Below are 17,868 nucleotides of genomic sequence, written 5' to 3'. Positions count from 1 at the left end.
GCCCCCAGTCCTGCCTTGCCCTGCAGCTTCACAAAGAGCAGTTGGGTTTGGTCACACTTTACCGTAAGCCCTTGATGTTGTGGTCACCAGAGGAATTGATTCTTTCACACAGGCATAGTTGTAGGTGTCAAGGGCTGTCAGAGCCCAGACCTTCACAGGCCACATCCTGTATTCATGTATAAGCTCATACATGTATGTGTATACACACATGTACTAATGTGCACACATGTACATTGTGTGAGTACAGTGCCTGTGATGTTAACCAGGTGTGCCATGCAGGACCACAGCTTATGTATGGACCTTTGTGGGTGATGACCGCTCACCCCTGCAGGGTGGCAGAGCCCCAGGGCAGGTACAAAGCCACAGCACTTACATCTAGTGGAACTTGTTAACTTGTGGCACAGTGTGGTTTTTTTTATTTTTATTTTATTTTATTTTATTTTGGTTTTTCGAGACAGGGCTTCTTTGTGTAACAGCTCTGGCTGTTCTGGAACTCACTTTGTAAACCCGAATGGCCCCAAACTCACATAGCTCTGCCTACCTCTGCCACCCCAATGCTCCGATTAAAGGCATAGGCCACCACCGCCGGGCATGAGTGGTTCTTACTTGTTTTGTCCGTATCCTCCAGCAGCCTCTGGCAGCAGGGCCCCCTGAATCAAGATCGACTATGAGAGCAGGAGTAGAGAGACTCGACCTGGAGATGTGTGGCAGGAGTCCATCCTTCCTGGTGTGCATACGAGCACATTGACAGGCTTAAATGCATGTTTGCGTATGTACACACAAACAACAATCACACATCTACAAGGTCTCAGGGACTCAAGCCACAACCACTGACCTTGACCCACACATACCCAAAGCCCTGGTGCAGATGGGGGCCTGCAGCTACAAGCTAAAGGGCCTATGAAGCCCAGTGAACCTGGCAAGTGAGTCCTGACCCTGCTGCCTCAACCTCCCACTTAGGGTGGGGATTTGTGGCTAGGCTACCAGAGGAGTCTGAGGGGTGGACTCTTCCATGCTGCTCTGTGGAGACTCAGCAAAAGATGAGGGCCGAGTGAGATGTGCACTTTCATCTCCCTTCTCCCTCTCAAAGCTCCCATCCACAGTGAGTCAGCCTCCTGAGGCTGGTGGTGTTCCTACGGCACTGAGCTCTTGCCCCATGAACTGTCCGTTCCCCAGCATGAATGAACTGACCTCAGCTATCAGGCCCCGGTGTTGGGGCGGTGCTATGGGTACTGAGGTGGTTAGCTAGGAAGTCAGTCAGGGGCCAACTATGAGCCTTCGTCCTAGCCACAGGCAAGCCAGGACCTTGGTTTCCCTTCAGCTTTCCCAGTCACAGGTGGTGCTGTAGTCTGCAAGCCGGGCTCAGATCCTCTAAGAGCAGCGTGATACCATCAGGGGCCACATCCTCTTTCTGCTCACAGCCTGGTCTGGCATTGGGCTGCTGAGTGGGAGGCACCCCGGCTTACCCACCTGGTGTCAGGCAGGGCTCGTCCTCTGGAGAGGGCTTGTGATGTCAGTTCTGTCTCTGACGTGAGGATGTTCCTAGGAGAGGAGAAGGTGGCACATGACTTGGCTTTCCCACAAGGTTAGTCATGGCCACTTCCGAGCTTTCAGTCTGCCCACAGTAGAGTGGTAGCCCGGCCTCGTTCTGCAGGCCACTGAGATGAAATAAGATGGGGCTGAAGCTGCCCAACCCCTGTGCCCAGCCCCACCCAAGAAGGGAGGCAGGAGGAGGTAGGCCGCACCTTTCCTCACAGCAGCTCCAGACAGAATGGGGCTCTGTACCAGGGGCCTTCAGCAGTTCAGTTACCCACCAGGAGCAACAATGTCTTACTTGAGGCACTCTGGGTTCCCACTCTGGGCCTGAAAGCTACGTATGGGGGAATGATAGCCTACTATGTCAGCGTCATGTAGAAGGAAGGCTGTATCACACGCCCCAGCTGGGGACACAGGGCCTTTTCCCAGTCGTGGGGAACTGCTTGGGGGAGGGAATACTGAAATTTGTTCTTGGCCTTGTTTGTTGCTAATGCATGCAACAAAATGCATTTTATATATTCATCTCACATCTTTCCACCTTGAAAACTCACTTACTAGTCCTGATAACTTCTCAGTTTCTTAGAATTTATGCTACATAAATTCATCTAATCAGCCGGGCGGTGGTGGCGCACGCGTTTAATCCTGGCACTCGGGAGGCAGAGGCAGGTGGATCTCTGTGAGTTCAAGATCAGCCTGGTCTATAGAGCAAGGAGTGAGCGAGCGAGTTCCAGGACACGATCCAAAGCTACACAGAGAAACTCTGTTTCAAAAAACCAAAAGAAAGAAAAAAGAGAGAAAGAAAAGAAAAGAAAGTTCCCTTCTGTTCCTAGTTTATTGAGTATCGTTCTTATGAAGATCTAGATTTTAGCAAATGCTTTTTCTGTATCTTTTGAGGTGATCTTGAGGTTTTGTTCTTTATCAGTATGGTGTGTTATACTGATTGCCTTCAATACTGCACACACCAGGCAGGGTAATCCTAGCATGGGGTGGAGGCAGGGAAAGCAGAAGTTCACGGTCATCCTCAGCTACCCAGATAGTTCACAGCTAGCCTGAGCTACATGAGATTCTGTCATAAAAGAGCAACCCAAACAAAACAAAACGAAAACTCAGAGAATTATTTTTCTTTAGTTTCCATGTCTTGTGATCCCTTTACCTGGCTTTGGTATGGTGACGATGCTGGCCTCAGGGCTTTGCTCTTATGTTTTCTGGGAGAGTTTGCATATGGTTAGTGTTCTTGGAATCTAATATTTAAAGGCTAAATTACTTTAGTTGCAACAGCAGGCAGTGGAAACGGCTTGGACTAAGGTGAATTCTTGGGTGTGGGTTACTGGAGTCTGCACAGAGACAGACACAGAAGGTGGAGGGCAGAGGAAAGCACACTAGAAGGTCGAGGGTAGGGGCAGGACTGAATCAGGAGGGGCTTAAGTGTTGCCAGGTGCGAGAGTGTACAGCAGTAGTGCCAGTACTTGGGAGGCTGAGTCAGGAGGATCACAAGGTAGAGGCCAGCCTGGGCTGCAGCGTTAGACCCTCTCAACCCCCAAAAGGCAGAATTGTGCCCATGACATTTAGAATAAAGAAGTGACTGGAAGGCAATGAAAGGAAATTGGTGGAGGCAGAAGACAGGCAGAGACGCGGCCTGCTCAGAGGCGGTGGAGGAGGGGATCCACAGGGTGGCTGGAAGAAGGAGGCAGCCTAGTGTTCTGGGTAAGATGCCAGGCAGTCCTCTGGAAACAAACACACCAGGCAGTCAGACCCTTTGGATGAGGAAGCTGCAGGGACATCAAGGCAGCCTGCAGTGGCAAGTTTGCCTTACAGGCTCAGAAACCAGGGAGAATGTGCCTAGTATGGAGACCGAGGAACGTATCAGAGCTGTCACTGCAGGGCAAGTGTGCTGCTCTGTCACAGATGTCCCGTCCTGGGGGCAGCCTGTATTATGGCAGGAGGTAGAGGAGGTCAACAAGGGATTTACCTAGAAAAAGCCAAGTAGGTGAAAGCTGCCAAGGGCTGGACCCCTGACTCCTTAGGGGAATTCTCTACAGAGGGAGACCCACGGATTGATATTGGCACGGTGACATGATGGAGTGCTAGAAGTAGGGTGCGTACCATTTTACAGAAGCTCATGCCCAAGGGGTGAGCTGGATGGAGATCCACAGGCGGGAATTTCAAGATCCTCGGGTGTTGGGAATAAGAGAGGGACTTTCTCTTTGCATCGGTGACTTCCTTGTTTGTCTAGATGGCTCTTGATTCCGGACTGTACAGGGACAAGTTTGCAATAGCCCACCACCCTCAGTGCGGTGGGTGGAGAAACTGACGTGTGGAGGGGCGGGTCGGTTTCCTCACCTGGCCGCTAGCCCTTACCCCCGCCGCCCACGAGGGGAGGAGCCAGTGGCGGCCCCGGCCTTGGGGCTCTACCAGCATGGCGGGCCCGGGGTCGCGGCCACGGAGCTGGGGCTGGCGGGAGACGGGCTCTGGGGACGAGGCTGCGGCCGGTGGACCCGGCCCGGGACTATGTCGCTGCGCACAGGGGAGGCGGGCGCTGGCCGCCCCCCGGAAGCCGGCTGTGCCCGCGGCGTGGACATCGTGAGTACTGATCCCGGAGCTTGGGATCTGGGACCCAGCCCTGCGTTTGAGCACCCGGACTCACCTCAGACCCCCAGTCCACAGACCTAGGCCCCCAGCCTCTGCACCACGACCTGGGACCGCAAATCCCTAGGGCCCCAGGAGCTACTCCAGCTTCCACCCAGAACAAAGGCGAACGTGGGCCAGCAATAGTCTGCCGGTCCGGGGCTCCAAGCCTGACGCCGGGTTTGTCACTCTGCCAGCACCTCCGCTGGATGGGCGCGTGTGTGTTCATGGGCACCCTCCTCGCACCTCGTTGCTGAGTTGGAACCCAGGGTCCCCTCAAGGCTCTGCTCAGGAGGTGTGGTCGCGCCATTGTTCCAAACCTCCGCCTCCGTTTCGGGACTAAGGGCCCCCGCCCGACCTTGCCCCTTCTCCTGCTGGTGTGGACCACGGACTGATGCGTTTGGGTGTTTATGGTACTGGGGTGTGTGTGTGTGTGTGTGTGTGTGTGTGTGTGTGTGTGTGTGTAGGGGGCTAACCAACTGACCCTTTCAGAGGCCAAGCTGAGGCAGCCTGTGAACTTAATTCCCTAACACACATGTGATGGAGTGAGCCTGACAGTTGACAAGGGCTTGATTGATTCCTTTTCTCTTTCATTTTCTAACGCTCTAGATGTCCCTGCCTCAGCTTTCCTAATGCTGAGCTTGCAGGCTTGAGCCATCCTGGGCCTGGAGTGTTTTCTGTGTATGTATTTGGAGGTTGGCACTGTAGTAATAGAGTCCCAGCCGCCTGCCCATTTGAGTCTGTCCCTAACCACCCCACCTTCTTCAGAGCAGACCACTGACCTTGTCCCTGCTGCAGCTGGCTCCTCAGGAGTCCCAAGATGGACCCGATGGGGTGGGTAGTAGCACTGACAAAACAATGCCAGTTTAGGGGTTCGATGTGTCTGGTACCTGAGGTTCCTCACAGAAAGGAGCCTTTGGGTCCTGATTCGCTGGGCTGATGAAGTGGAGACTAGCAAACCTGCTAAATGGCCCTCATGGCCCTGACAACAAGGGTGTGCTGAGGCCACTCTGTCCTCCCATTTTATAGCTCTCACAGCTGAGGCTGGAGATCCTCCAGAAAGCCAAATTGGGAACCTTGGGTACAATGGCATGAGGCCTGATGTACCTGAGTTAGGGTTTTCTGAGTTCAGTCATTACTACCCAGCCTTTATGGGGCCATCGGCTCAATGCACTCATGATACAGTGCTCAGCAGCCTGGAGTTAAGGTGTGGCCAAGAGGATTGGGAACTGACTGGATCACCCCCAGCTTCTTACCCAGAAGTCTGGGGACTTGAGAGTTTCCTCCTTCACCGACCTGACCCTCCACGCTGCCTTCTAGATCTTAAAAATGTCCTCCCAGGATCCCCTGCCAAGCTGTTCCCTGCTGCCCACCTCAGCTGAGTCCTGTCTCTTTTGCTTCAATTGCAGCTTCATGGCGGCAGAGGAAATGCATTGGCCTGTCCCCATGAAGGCCATTGGTGCCCAGAATCTGTTGACCATGCCTGGTGGCGTGGCCAAGGCTGGCTACCTGCACAAGAAGGGTGGCACCCAGCTGCAAATGCTCAAATGTGAGTCTCTGAATTCACGGGACCCTCAAAGGGAGGACAGAGGCCTGCTTCTCCAGGGCTCTCATGGGTCTTCTGGGGTTTCTTTTCCTTCTCTGGCAGCCGGCACACCTGATGAAGCTGATGGCAATCTCCTTAGCCTGGACCTTGCCACAAGATCCAACATAGTATAGCTAGGCAGAGAGAAGATGAATGTTTGGTGTACACTTCTGACCGTGAGAACTTCAGTCTGCAGTCAAGGCTGGGGGACCTCAGGGCGGCCTGATAGATAGGGCCCTTCAATGCTGTTCTTGCCTTGTGTGTTAAGTTGTGGGCGAGTTGACTGGTCACGTGGCCCAAAATGAACCCATGTGCCAGGTCAGGAGCCAGCTGAGCGAGTTGTAAGGATGCAGAAGGCAAACAGCACTAGAACCTTGCCCAACTCTCCCTGATCAGCCATGGACAGTTCATGCCTTTGCCCCCGCAGTTCCCTGCGCTGGGGACTCCCTGTTCCTGTGTCGCCTAGTTGCAATGCTCTAGGTTGGCCTGCTGGACTCTGTACACTATGTACGGCCTCCAAGAAAGAGCTATAACTAACCTTCCCCCAGGCCTGGGTGGGTACTGTTCTGGGCAGAACAGTAGAGCTGGAGCAGAGCTCTATACCTGGGTCTTGTCGGCCAGCTCTGGGGGCCTCAGCCCTGCTCTCCTTGCCTGCCAGTTCCTCACCTCCCCCAGCAGCCCTATCACACTAAGCAAGGCTGCCGAGGCCTCTCAGAACCCTCAGGCTTCTGGTCTGGGCTCCACCCTTTCTTACTGTCCTCAATCTACCCCCACAGAGGTCTCAATCTTTGTATGACCAGGCCCCCTGGAGTGGTGCCCCAAGACTGGCCAGTGTGCCAGTGAACTTGTCTGTATTTGACCCCACAGAAAACCCTAGGGAGGGGCAGCACACCAGTCCAACTTCCTGCTATACCCCTCTGCAGTCTCGGGTCTGGTCCCACATTGTGCAGGGCCTCTGGGGCTCGCCCCAGAGTGGAGCTGACTGGTGGCTTTGTGGCTGACCCCTGCTGCTGCATTGTCCCCAGGGCCCCTTCGCTTTGTCATCATCCACAAGCGCTGCATCTACTACTTCAAGAGCAGCACCTCTGCCTCCCCGCAGGGTGCCTTCTCCCTGAATGGCTACAACCGGTGAGTGTCCATCTGTCTGCTGGCCAGCCCCCATGCCAATTGCTTTCCCTCTTACCCTACACCACAGCCAATCCCTGGCTTTCCTGAGACGACTTTCACCTGCTTGCTGGCTGTCACCTCATATTCTGGCCTTTACTGAGGGCAGGGGATGGGGTTTGTGGGTGTGCGTGTGGGGTGAAGCCTTTATTATGGCTTCTAGGCTAATGGGCAATTATAACTTGAGCTAATGCCTACATGTTGGCCTGTTGGTCATCCTGAGTTTATCCTGTGGCCTTGAGGGCTGTGGGGATCCAGGCTCTATGCCCTGTAGCATTAGTCTGAGCCTTTCACTACCTCCCAGCCCCTTCTGCTTTCTCTAAGATTGCCCTGGGCCCCTGCTTTACCCTGACTATAGCCTTGAGGAGCCAGCCTTGCCAACGTAGCCAGGCCAGGTTCCTAGTGCAGTCCTAGGCACTAGCTCATCAAAGCTTTCTCCCTGGTCACTTCTCCCAGACTGGTGGCCTTCCTGCTGTGCCAGCCAAGCCATGAACTCAGTCCATTGACAGATGTGACTGGGCCCTAAGGATAGTCCAACCCATTTGGTAGGCTGGGCCTGAGAGGCCCTGGCTAGGACCTGTGATAGGCTAGGCTGGTACCCTGCCCAAGCTCCCAGCCAACAGGATGCCCCCGGGTAGACTGATGTGTCTGAGAAAGGCCTGCATCAGGGAACAAGCCACAGACCAGAGAGGCAGTCCAGGGGCTACATGGGACCAAGCCGGGAAGTGATAGCTATATGAAATGACACTATGAGCAGCGAGAGTTATGGGACCATGTCTCTGAGCTCTGCACACTGCTCCCCTGGGAAGTCCTCACAGACCCAGTCCCTTCCTGTGCTCATACCCTGCTGGTCCCCCGAAGCATCTAGATATCCTACTGAGAGAAGATGAGCAGGCGGAGACTGTCCGGGTCTGCCCGTCATCCCCACAGCATGGTGCTGAGTGCTGAAATCAATTCAGGGGCGGGACTGATGAGCCCGTTTCTTGAGCGTGGACAAGCTGGTGACTTTTGGCAATGTGCCCTCAGAGTGATGCGGGCAGCCGAGGAGACGACATCCAACAATGTCTTCCCATTCAAGATCATTCACATCAGCAAGAAGCACCGCACGTGGTTCTTCTCAGCCTCCTCTGAGGATGAGCGCAAGGTGACCGGCAGGTAGCAGGGCCTCAGGAGCCTGGCAGGATCTGGCCTCCTGCCTCATATTGTGAGAATGTGCTGGCATGGTACAGCCCTGAAAGGACTGGGGGGTACCTTGCAGCCCCAGGAGGGTGATTTCAACTCTGAGCCACATAGTCTAGGCTAGACCTAGCTAGGTTCCCCTCCCTGGACCTTGGTGGTTCCTGCATAGCAGCTAGAAAGTGGTCAGAGGAGGGTGAAGTGGGACCCTATTCTGGGCAGTGTTATACTAACTGTGGCTGTTCCTGACCCACAGAGCTGGATGGCCTTGCTACGCAAGGAAATCGGCCACTTCCATGAGAAGAAGGAGCTCTCTCTAGACACCAGGTACTCCGAGGGATGTGGTGGGTAGCAGTAGTCCCTCCGAGGGATGTGGTGGGTGGGCTTCTGGGCTCCTAGGCCTTCTTCCGGTCCCTGAGGACTTGGCCATAAAGGCTTTTGTGGAGGTGCTAGGCAAGCTTCATTAGTCATGTGCTTGGGTGAACACGCCATCTGTGTTCTTGTCGGTCTTCCCGCTGTCTCTGTCTCACTCTGTTGTGCCTGTTTGTACCCCTATCTGGGATTCATACGTGCTTTTTCTCCCTCCCCTACTTTGGAGGCCCAGCTTTTACAGCTCAGGGCTTTGAGTTCCCTACTCCCCGGGTCTACTCTGTCCCTTGTGAGCTCAGTCAGTCCTGGTCTCTGCATTCTCACCCATGAGATGGCAGACAAACAACAGGACATATGCCAACCTATCACAGTCAGTGAAACTGGGATCCAGAGAGGGCTGGGCACCTCCAAGGCTGTCCTGAGGTTCTGGACAGAATCTAGAGTTCCTGGCCGTCGGTCTAGCCTGGCGTCTTGCAACATCTCAGCCCAGGGTTGACTGAGCCTCCTTGGACAGGAAGTAGACATATGGACCCAGCTCTGAGACATCTAGCCGGTCAAGGTTGCAAAAAGCCACCGTGAGGCAGGGAGGTAGCACCCATAGATGGTCCCAAGCCTCCAGTCCCTCTGTCAATCCTTGAACCACATGTATACATATGTACAAATGTCTTTCTATATGATATTTGTGTTCTTTGTCTATATACATGTGTGATGGGTTGCTGTATGTGTTCATATCTGTGTGTGCCCTTGGGTCCCCAAATGGATGTCAACATCTGTGGTGTCTGTCGGGAGTGTGTGTGTGCACAGATCACTTACTACGTGTGAGTGCAAGGGGACCCCAAGTCCAGTGCTCACTGCCTGTTCCCTGCTCCGGGTTTCAGTGACTCTAGCTCAGACACGGACAGCTTCTACGGTGCAGTTGAGCGACCTATAGATATCAGCCTCTCTCCATACCCCACAGACAACGAAGGTAAGGCCATCTCTGCCCCTGCCATGTATCCTCTTGACTGCTGACAGTGAGCACAGTCGGGCTGCCTAGAGGAGAGAAATGGCGTGTTTAGCTTTGCTCCCTGCCTTGCCCTCTGGCAGAGGGATGCAGTTTCTCTCTGCCTCTGACCTCCAGCAACGTGAGTTCAGCTTTCAAATCCTACCCCCTCATCTTCAACCCCATGTCCCCTGAGTGCCCTGTTCCCATGAGTGGAGCGCTGTGCCAAAGCACAGTGGGCCACGGCATCCTGTGCGTGCAGCACCCTGGGCTGTGTTGGGTCTCATCTTCCATTCACTCCCCGTAGACTATGAACATGAAGATGACGACGACTCCTACTTGGAGCCTGACTCCCCAGGGCCCATGAAGCTTGAGGGTAAGTAGGGTCGCTGGGTCTTGGGGTCTCTTGGTGGGTAGAGACTGGAGACTGGGACCAAGAATAGAGCCTCTCCTATGCCGGTGGGTCTTTTTTGTTTGTTTTGAGACGGGGTCTCTCTGTAGTCCTGGCTGTCCTAATCTCTCCTCACCCGGCTGACTTTAAGCCCAGAGATATGACTGTCTCTGCCTCCTAAGAATGGAATTAAAAACATGTACCACCATACCCAAAAGGCTGCGGCCTTGCTCTGGGCGATCTCAGTTTTCTTTCTGTGATCCAAGTGTTCAGAGGTTCAGGGCTCATTGACTGCTCGTTTACTCCTGCCCCCACGTTGACTTTGTATGGATGGAGGGTCAGGTGACATCATGGGTGGTCCTGGAGGCTGAGACTGAAGACCGAGGGACATTGAGAAGGGAGCTGTTCTGAGGCAGGTCTATTGCCCATGGCAACAAGATCTCTGAGGACCAAGCTGTAGACCAGGCTGACAGCTGTGGCCTCAGTGTCCACCACACTGCCTGGAGCACAGCCTCTAGGGCAGACGAGCATATGGACAGTCGTGTGTGTGTGTGTGTGTGTGTGTGTGTGTGTGTGTGTTGTTCTGTCCTGCCCTCAGACCTTTTCCTCTTCACACCTCATACTTTCCCTGCTGCTCCTCAGAACACTCCAGCTTTGTCCTTTCTATCACGTCTTAGGGATGATCTTCCATCTTCTGTTTCCCATCCTCCCCATGCCTCTTTTCACCATTGTTCCTGCTAGTTGTGGGCACTGCTGTCCTTACTCCCTTCCTTGGGGCTGGCTCTAGTGACAACCGTGCCTTCTATTTCCTCTTCCCACACCTTCTTGTCTCAGGCCTCAACTTGACCACCCAGCTCCAAAGAGAGGGAAAGTGAAGAGTCTCGGCCCTGAGCTGTAGGTAGACATGTGCACAGTACCTGCAGCCTCCACTGAACCCCCTCTGCCACTCCTCTGCACCCCTGCACTGAACCCTCTTCGCCACTCCCCTGCACTGAACCCTCTCCACCACTCCCCCCCTCCTCTCTAGACCTCACTACTCACCACCGACCTCATGCCTCCATGTTCCTGGCACTCTGGCGCTTCTTGCTTTTCTGTCTCCTGTGTTTACCTCTTGGGGGACAATCTCACCCCTCCCCGTGACTAGGGACACCTGGGCCTCAGGCCTCACTCCTGTCATTCCCACAGTTCCTGGACAGACTCTCCTGCTGGCCCATATGACACCTGGGCTAAATGTTACACAGTGCCTTCAGATGGTTATAAACAGACTTTCCGCTTCCTCCCAGTGGTTCTGGGCCTTCCTGCTCACCTCTTCCTTGCTCAGGCCTGGGAATCCTCACTCTGCTTATTTCACCCTGTGTGAGAGAAGAGCCTTGATTGCTCTTCAGGTGGCATCTAGGCTGTAGGAACTTGGTCTGGACAGCCTTCATGGGAATGAATGGGGAGGGACAGGTAGTGTTGGCGGAGGCCGCTCATTTGTTTCTCAGCTGCCCAGATCCAAAATAATCACACAGAAACTGTATTAAAATACTGCTTGGCCTATTAACTTTGCATATTTCTAGCTAGCTCTTATATGTTAAATTAACATAACACATTAATTAAATTAAATTAATTAAAATAACATATTCTATTAATCTGTGTATTGCCATGTGGTTGTGGCCTACGGTAAGGTTCCATCTGGTGTCTAGCGTCTGTCTCCTGTGGTGGCTACATGGCATCTCATTGACTCCACCTGCTCTCTCTTCCTCTGTCTGCTTAGAATTCTCACCTTGCCCTATTCTGCACTGCAAAGAAGCTTCTTTATTAACCAATGATATTCATAGCATACAGAGGAGAATCCCACATCACCTCCCCTTTTCTGTCTAAATAAAAAGGAAGGTTTTAACTTTAACATAGCAAGATTACATTTAACAAAACAGTTATCAAGGAAGAATTATAGTTACAATATTTATATCTATTTTATCTTTTATAACGACTAAGGAAAACTATATCTACTCTTCAACTCCATCAAACACTCCAGAATGATATAATATTACCTAAGTAAACAGGAAGTGCATTATAAGCAAATTCCAAAACTTTAGAATTGACAGAGACATCTCACTGCCTGGACAGTCACCCAAAGTTCTTCTGTAACGTTGGGGCATCCATCTTCAGCCTACAGGCCCATAGTATCTGGCAGACTTTTCCATGAAGCAGGAAATTTCAAGGACAGTTCCACCTATATTGGCAAGGTAGAACTGATGGTCTGGGCTCAGGGAAAGCTGGATGGTGGTCTAGATATTGGCCATTAGGTAGGGCAAGGGTGAGACCATGAAGGATGCATACTGAATCAGCTGCTGCTGGCCGGCTGCAGGTAGGGCTACGAGGGGTGCAGACATGATTGGCTCCTGCTGCCTGTTGTAGTAGAGGGTGGTGGTGGTCCAGCCTCTATGTGATGCCAATTTTTTTTTCAATTCTGCAGATACCCTGACACATCCACCAGCCTACCCACCACCCCCTGTGCCTGTACCTCGGAAGCCAGCCTTCTCTGATTTGCCCCGTGCCCACTCTTTTACCTCCAAAAGCCCAAGCCCCTTACTTCCACCCCCACCCCCTAAGCGAGGCCTTCCAGATACTGGCCCAGCTCCCGAGGACGCTAAGAAGGACCCGCTGGGCCTGAGGCGAGCAGATCCTGGCCTCAGGGTGCCTGCTACCCCTCGGAGAATGAGTGACCCTCCACTGAGCAATGCTCCCACCATGCCCAGCCTCTGGAAACCTTGCTTCCGAGATAGTATGACCCCCAGCCCGGAACCCTGGACCCCTGGTCACGGGACTAGCTCTGGCTCCAGCTCCACTGCCATGGCCATTGCCACCTCTAGGAACTGTGACAAACTCAAGTCCTTCCACCTGTCTTCCCGAGGGCCACCCACATCTGAGCCCCCACCCGTACCTGCCAATAAGCCCAAGTTCCTGAAGATAACTGAAGAGGCTCCTCCAAGGGAGGCAGCCAAACCCGGACTCTTTGTGCCTCCTGTGGCCCCTAGGCCTCCTGTGCAGAAGATGCCCATCCCTGAGGCTACAGTTCGGCCTGCAGTGCTGCCTAGACCAGAAAAGACACCTCTCCCCCACCTCCAGTGAGTCTGGCTGGGGCAGTGCCTCTGCGGGCTCACCATGTGTGGCTTCCTTTCATCTACCCTCAAAGGCCTGGAGCTCAGGCTCCAGAGGACCACTGCCACCTGTGCAGGAGGCTTGGCTCTTCTATAGGTGTCCCTTGTGTCAGAGTGCGCTGTTTAACCTCTTCCCATCTGTCCACGCCCTCATAGCTTTGAGAGCTGGGACTGCCAGGGTCCCAAAGACAATCAGTAGTAGATCTTGGGCCCTGGCAGTGCCCAGTGCACTTGTCCACTCTGTGATAGCTTCTGAGCTCAGGGGCCCGCAGCTGTATTGATGGCAGGCCTGACTTCCTAGTTGGGTTTTCAGATCTACAATAACTCCTTCCTCTGGGCAGTGAGCTCGAGTCTCAGTGCTCTGCTGTCCTGAGCAGTTACAGCCACAGAGAAGCTGACACCAAGATTCTGATGCTAAGTTGGGACTTGTGTGGAGGAGAGGAAGGGGTGACCTATCTGTGTCTGAGGATGATGTTCTGGTCTTCCTCCTTATTGCTCCAGGCGATCACCCCCTGATGGGCAGAGTTTCAGGAGCTTCTCCTTTGAGAAGGTCCGGCAGCCCTCCCAGGCTGACACTGGCGAGGAGGACTCGGACGAGGACTATGAGAAGGTGAGACAGAGTGGGGGGCTCAGGTCACAGCCAGTTAGCAAGTGGGCAGACATGGAGAGCTGGGGGCTGGAGGTCCTCACTGGCTGTCCTGAGCAAGGGGCTCCATAACTCTAGCTTTGTGGGAGATGATACCACACAAAGCCCTGTATTCTGATGCAGGGGGCAGCCAGCTGGGGGAGCAGTGATATTTGGAGGGTTCGCTCATGCTCTGACAGTGACCACTGCTGGCCTGTTTCAGGTGCCGCTGCCTAACTCAGTGTTTGTCAACACCACAGAATCCTGCGAGGTAGAAAGGTTAGTGCACGGCGCTTCTGGTCCTTGCTGTGACGAGAGGTCCCTTGTCTCCTTACTCACTTCGGTGTTGGGCAGGCCCAGGCTCCGGCCTGTGGCCTGGGCGAGGAAATGTGGTAGCGACGGGTCCGAATGGGGTTTTGTTGTCGTTGCTGCTTTCCTAAGTCTCTCTGCTTTATAGCCTCTGTTACACCCTGAAACCCAGAGTGGGCAGAAAGCCACACGGTAGAGTGGGGTTGGAAGCTGTCCAACAGGGAGGTTCGCCCACCGACACGGCTGTTCTGTTTTAGGTTGTTCAAAGCTACGAATCCCCGGGGAGAGCCTCAGGACGGGCTGTATTGCATTCGGAACTCCTCCACCAAGTCCGGGAAGGTAGGCTGCTGTTACAGGACAGGTGTGCCACCGAGCCTGCCGTTCTTCCTCTGGGGTCCTCGCCCAGCCGCACCCTCTCTGTTCTCATAACTAAATGAATAGGGAGGCCATGTGGGGCGTGGCCAGTCCTGAGGCTGTCTCTAATCCTTCTGCTCCGCATTTCCCTCCCTGTAGGTCTTGGTCGTGTGGGACGAAACCTCTAACAAAGTGAGGAACTATCGCATCTTTGAGAAGGTGAGGAACTGGGCCCTGCTCTGAGGGTGGGGTGGGGACACTGTCCTCCAAGCTTAGCAAGAGCCTTCCCTTGCAGGAAGTGGCAGTGGGGAACCGGACTGGTACCTCCATCCCATCAGCTCTACCCTGTCCTTTGCTCTGTCTCTTCCCCATGTCCTTAGGCTCCCTCCTCTCCTAACCCTGCTGTGTCCTTGGCTTACTCTAGAAGTGCTGGGTAGCTCTCCTTGGCCCTTGGTTTTATTCAAAGATCTTGCCCTGAGAGCAGGTTTCACATTGAACCCTAGGGGCCAGTGTGAGGGGACTGACAGCCGAGCTCAGGAACACAGGCCTGTTGTGTGGGCAGACAGGGAGGGGACGTGGGCAGCCGGGAGCAAGCCTGCTCGGTGCCATTGTTACCGCTGTCCTTCCCTTTGAGAAAATGGGGGTAGGGGAAGGGGATATAGGCTTGAGGCAACGGGCTAGGCAGGCCCTGCTGAGCATGATGTCTTCTGTCCTGCAGGATTCTAAGTTCTACCTGGAAGGGGAGGTTCTGTTTACAAGTGTGGGCAGCATGGTGGAGCACTACCACACTCACGTGCTGCCCAGCCATCAAAGCCTGTTGCTGCGCCACCCATATGGCTACACTGGGCCCAGGTGACATCCATTCCACACAGCTGTTGGGTGGAAGCAGCCGCGGGGCCACAGCCTGGCCACATAGATGGAGACCTGCTTACGTGGGAAGATGAGCAGGAGTGGGCTTGACGGCAGACCTCATCAACAAGACTTCTAGCTTCAGTGGATAGGCTGGGTCCCAAGCTGGAGCAGACCACAACCATGAGAGGACTGGCTGGCTGGCCCATCCAGCCCCTCCACGTACCATCTCTCAAGACTTCAGGGCCGATGACTAAGTTCTGACTGGCCTTTCGACGACACAAAATCCAGTCCACATAGTATACCCACCCTGTAGTGGGCTGGGACCAAACCAGGCTGGGGTAGTTGGATGGGGCCTAAGGCTGGTCCTAGGACCCGTAGAAATGCGAAGACACAGTCTCAAGGAGGGACGAGTGCCTCTTAATAAATCAGAGATAGCCCTTGTCTCGATAGCCAGGGTTTGCTTGGCACTGAGGGGACAGCAGGCTCCAGTGAGCGTCACCAGTGTCCAGGTAGAGAGCTACTGACAGCAGCCATGATGGGTGATCTTTAGTCTTCTAGGGCACAGGCCGCTAAGTGAACTGACTGGGGGCCATAGTTAAATAATAGCACGATCCATCAGGATCAGTCAGTCGGGCTGGAGCCTGCAGTTACTGAGTGCCTCCTGTGTGCCAGAGCCGGTGCTGGAGCTGGAGCTGGCTGTGGGCTGTGTGCAGCCCCTGGTCCGGCTTGGCCAAGCTTAGTCTAGAGCAGGTCAGCGAGTGTGAGATGCTCATGACGAAGTGTCCTGCGAAGCCGTGCATGGAGGAGCCAGGAGCTTGGAATGCAGCGGGAGGTTCAAGGAAGACGTCTAACAGAAAGTGTTGATTAGAGTGGGGGGGGGGGGTGTTGGGCCTGGATAGGCCAAGGAGGGGTGGAGATAGTCACATCCAGGTGCCCAAGTAGTTTGGGTGGTCCCAATTGGTCCCCTCAGTGTCTGCCATGAAATTCTGCCAGGCCACACCCTGGTAAGCCATCTTACCTGGACGTTTTTGTGAAAATAAATGCGTCTGGAGGTCAGGGCTGGCAGAGACCTTGGCATCATCTGGCCTTCACTGTACTTTCTGTTGGAGAAGTTTTTTTTTAATCTTATTTATTATTTTATGTGTATGAGTGTTTTGCCTACACGTATGTGTGTATCGTGTGTGCCTGGTGCCCTGGGGGACCAGAAGAACATGTCACATCCCCTGGAACTGGAGTCACGAGTGGTTGTGAAGCTGCCACATGGATACTGGGAATTGGATCAGGGTCCTCTGGAAGGGCAGCTAGAGCTCTTTACTGTTGAGCCATCTCTCCAGCCCTAGTGGAGAAGGTTTCTTACCTAGAACCCAGATCAAGGACTGTATTGGTGCCAGGGACTGCCATCCAGTGAGAAAGGCTTTTGTTTGGAACCCCAAATTCCGGCTGTGTTTTGGAGGCATGTGGTTGACTAGGTGAGTCAAATTTGTGGAAGTAGAAGGCTGTGGCCCCAGGGCATCATGGGGCTCAGTGAATGACAGACATTGGATTTCAGTGACCATCTGCTTCCAGAAACCAAAGTCTACCTCCATCTTGGCAGAGTTTCCTTTCAGCCTGCCAGGGGAGAAAGATCAGGATGCCATGGTCACTATGATTACAGCATCCATTCTGTAAAATATCAAAGAGGACTGGATGAGAATAGGTTTCGATCCTGTGCCTATGAGTCTGCCGAGTGTGAACTGGGCTGCAGTTCACTGTTTTGAGGGCCAGCCCAGTGGCTAACATGTATGTCAAGCCCTGGGCTAGAGGATTTAGGGGTTCTTTGACCCGCAGCCATGTGATGGATTAGCCTAACTGAACAGTTGAGGTCTGTGGATGTCTAAGGCCCACCTAGGGGTTTCATGTAGCCTTGTCTTACCTCTCAGGACTCTGGACCGGCTGCCACAGCTGACCATCTCTTTCAACTGCCCCAAGTCCAGGGTGTAGACTTTGCAAGACTGTGTGTAGGGGGTGATGGGAGTCCTGGTTGTGGTCCTACAGCCTGAAAGAGGAATTCATAATGTGATGGTACCATGTATTGAACACTTCCAACATTTGTGGTATGGAGTTGGGAAAGTAGACCCATTTTTAAGTGGGAGAACTGAGGCTCAGAGAAGCCTGAGTTCAAGTCCCAGTTTTGCTACTCACTGTCATGTGAATCTGCCCCTGCTCCCTGACACTCCTCTTAGCCACCACTTATCATGGGAGTCTGGCCAGCTCTTTTTACCCTCAGAGCTCTGAAGGTGCCCTCACCCACCACAGGAGCCATGGCTCTTAGGGAGCAAATTGCTTTGCCTTTCGGATTCCAGTGTGTGAGGCAAGGTTTGGGGGTGGGAGACAGGAGCTCCTGGTTCTGCCCTAGGGACAAATCTACTCCCTTCCCTTTTCCCTTTCTCCCCCCCCCACTCTCTCTCCTTTTTTGTCGTCGTTGTTGTTTTGTTTGTTGTTTTAAAATTTTTTTAAAATATTTATTTATTATGTATACAATGTTCTGTCTGTGTGTATGTCTGAAGGCCAGAAGAGGGCATCAGACCTCATTACAGATGGTTGTGAGCCACCATGTGGTTGCTGGGAATTGAACTCAGGACCTTTGGAAGAGCAGGCAATGCTCTTAACCACTGAGCCATCTCTCCAGCCCTGTTTTAAAGTTGTTTTTTTTTTTTTTTTTTTTTTTTTGAGGATTTCTCTGCATAGCTCTGACTAGTTCTGTCCTGGAACTAGCTC

General features: G+C 53.5%; 1 protein-coding gene across 6 annotated transcripts in view; it reads left to right on the top strand.

The window, feature by feature from the left end:
• The window catches only part of Sh3bp2 (SH3 domain binding protein 2), a 38,203-nt gene extending 20,617 nt beyond the window's left edge, over nt 1-17,586 (top strand). For 5 of the 6 annotated variants that reach the window (XM_050141103.1, XM_050141104.1, XM_050141102.1 and 2 more), the window contains exons 2-13: nt 5,571-5,710; nt 6,772-6,874; nt 7,937-8,054; nt 8,343-8,413; nt 9,334-9,422; nt 9,745-9,813; nt 12,287-12,938; nt 13,473-13,581; nt 13,820-13,875; nt 14,163-14,244; nt 14,419-14,478; nt 14,978-17,586. In XM_050141103.1, the coding sequence (XP_049997060.1) occupies nt 5,575-5,710; nt 6,772-6,874; nt 7,937-8,054; nt 8,343-8,413; nt 9,334-9,422; nt 9,745-9,813; nt 12,287-12,938; nt 13,473-13,581; nt 13,820-13,875; nt 14,163-14,244; nt 14,419-14,478; nt 14,978-15,115 (1,683 nt within the window). In that variant the 5' untranslated portion in view covers nt 5,571-5,574 and the 3' untranslated portion in view covers nt 15,116-17,586. Of the gene's footprint in view, nt 1-3,912; nt 4,117-5,570; nt 5,711-6,771; nt 6,875-7,936; nt 8,055-8,342; nt 8,414-9,333; nt 9,423-9,744; nt 9,814-12,286; nt 12,939-13,472; nt 13,582-13,819; nt 13,876-14,162; nt 14,245-14,418; nt 14,479-14,977 lie in introns of those variants that run through there. The other variant, XM_050141101.1, reaches the window with a different exon arrangement.
• Nucleotides 17,587-17,868: the final 282 nt, after the last annotated feature.

This window comes from Alexandromys fortis, unplaced genomic scaffold (genome assembly GCF_014885135.2).
Source record: "Alexandromys fortis isolate MF-2015 unplaced genomic scaffold, M_Fortis_MF-2015_v1.1 scaffold_7, whole genome shotgun sequence".
NCBI classification, from domain to species: Eukaryota; Metazoa; Chordata; class Mammalia; order Rodentia; family Cricetidae; genus Alexandromys; species Alexandromys fortis.
Note: the sequence above shows the minus strand (reverse complement) of the source record. Positions and strands in the feature narration are given on the sequence as shown.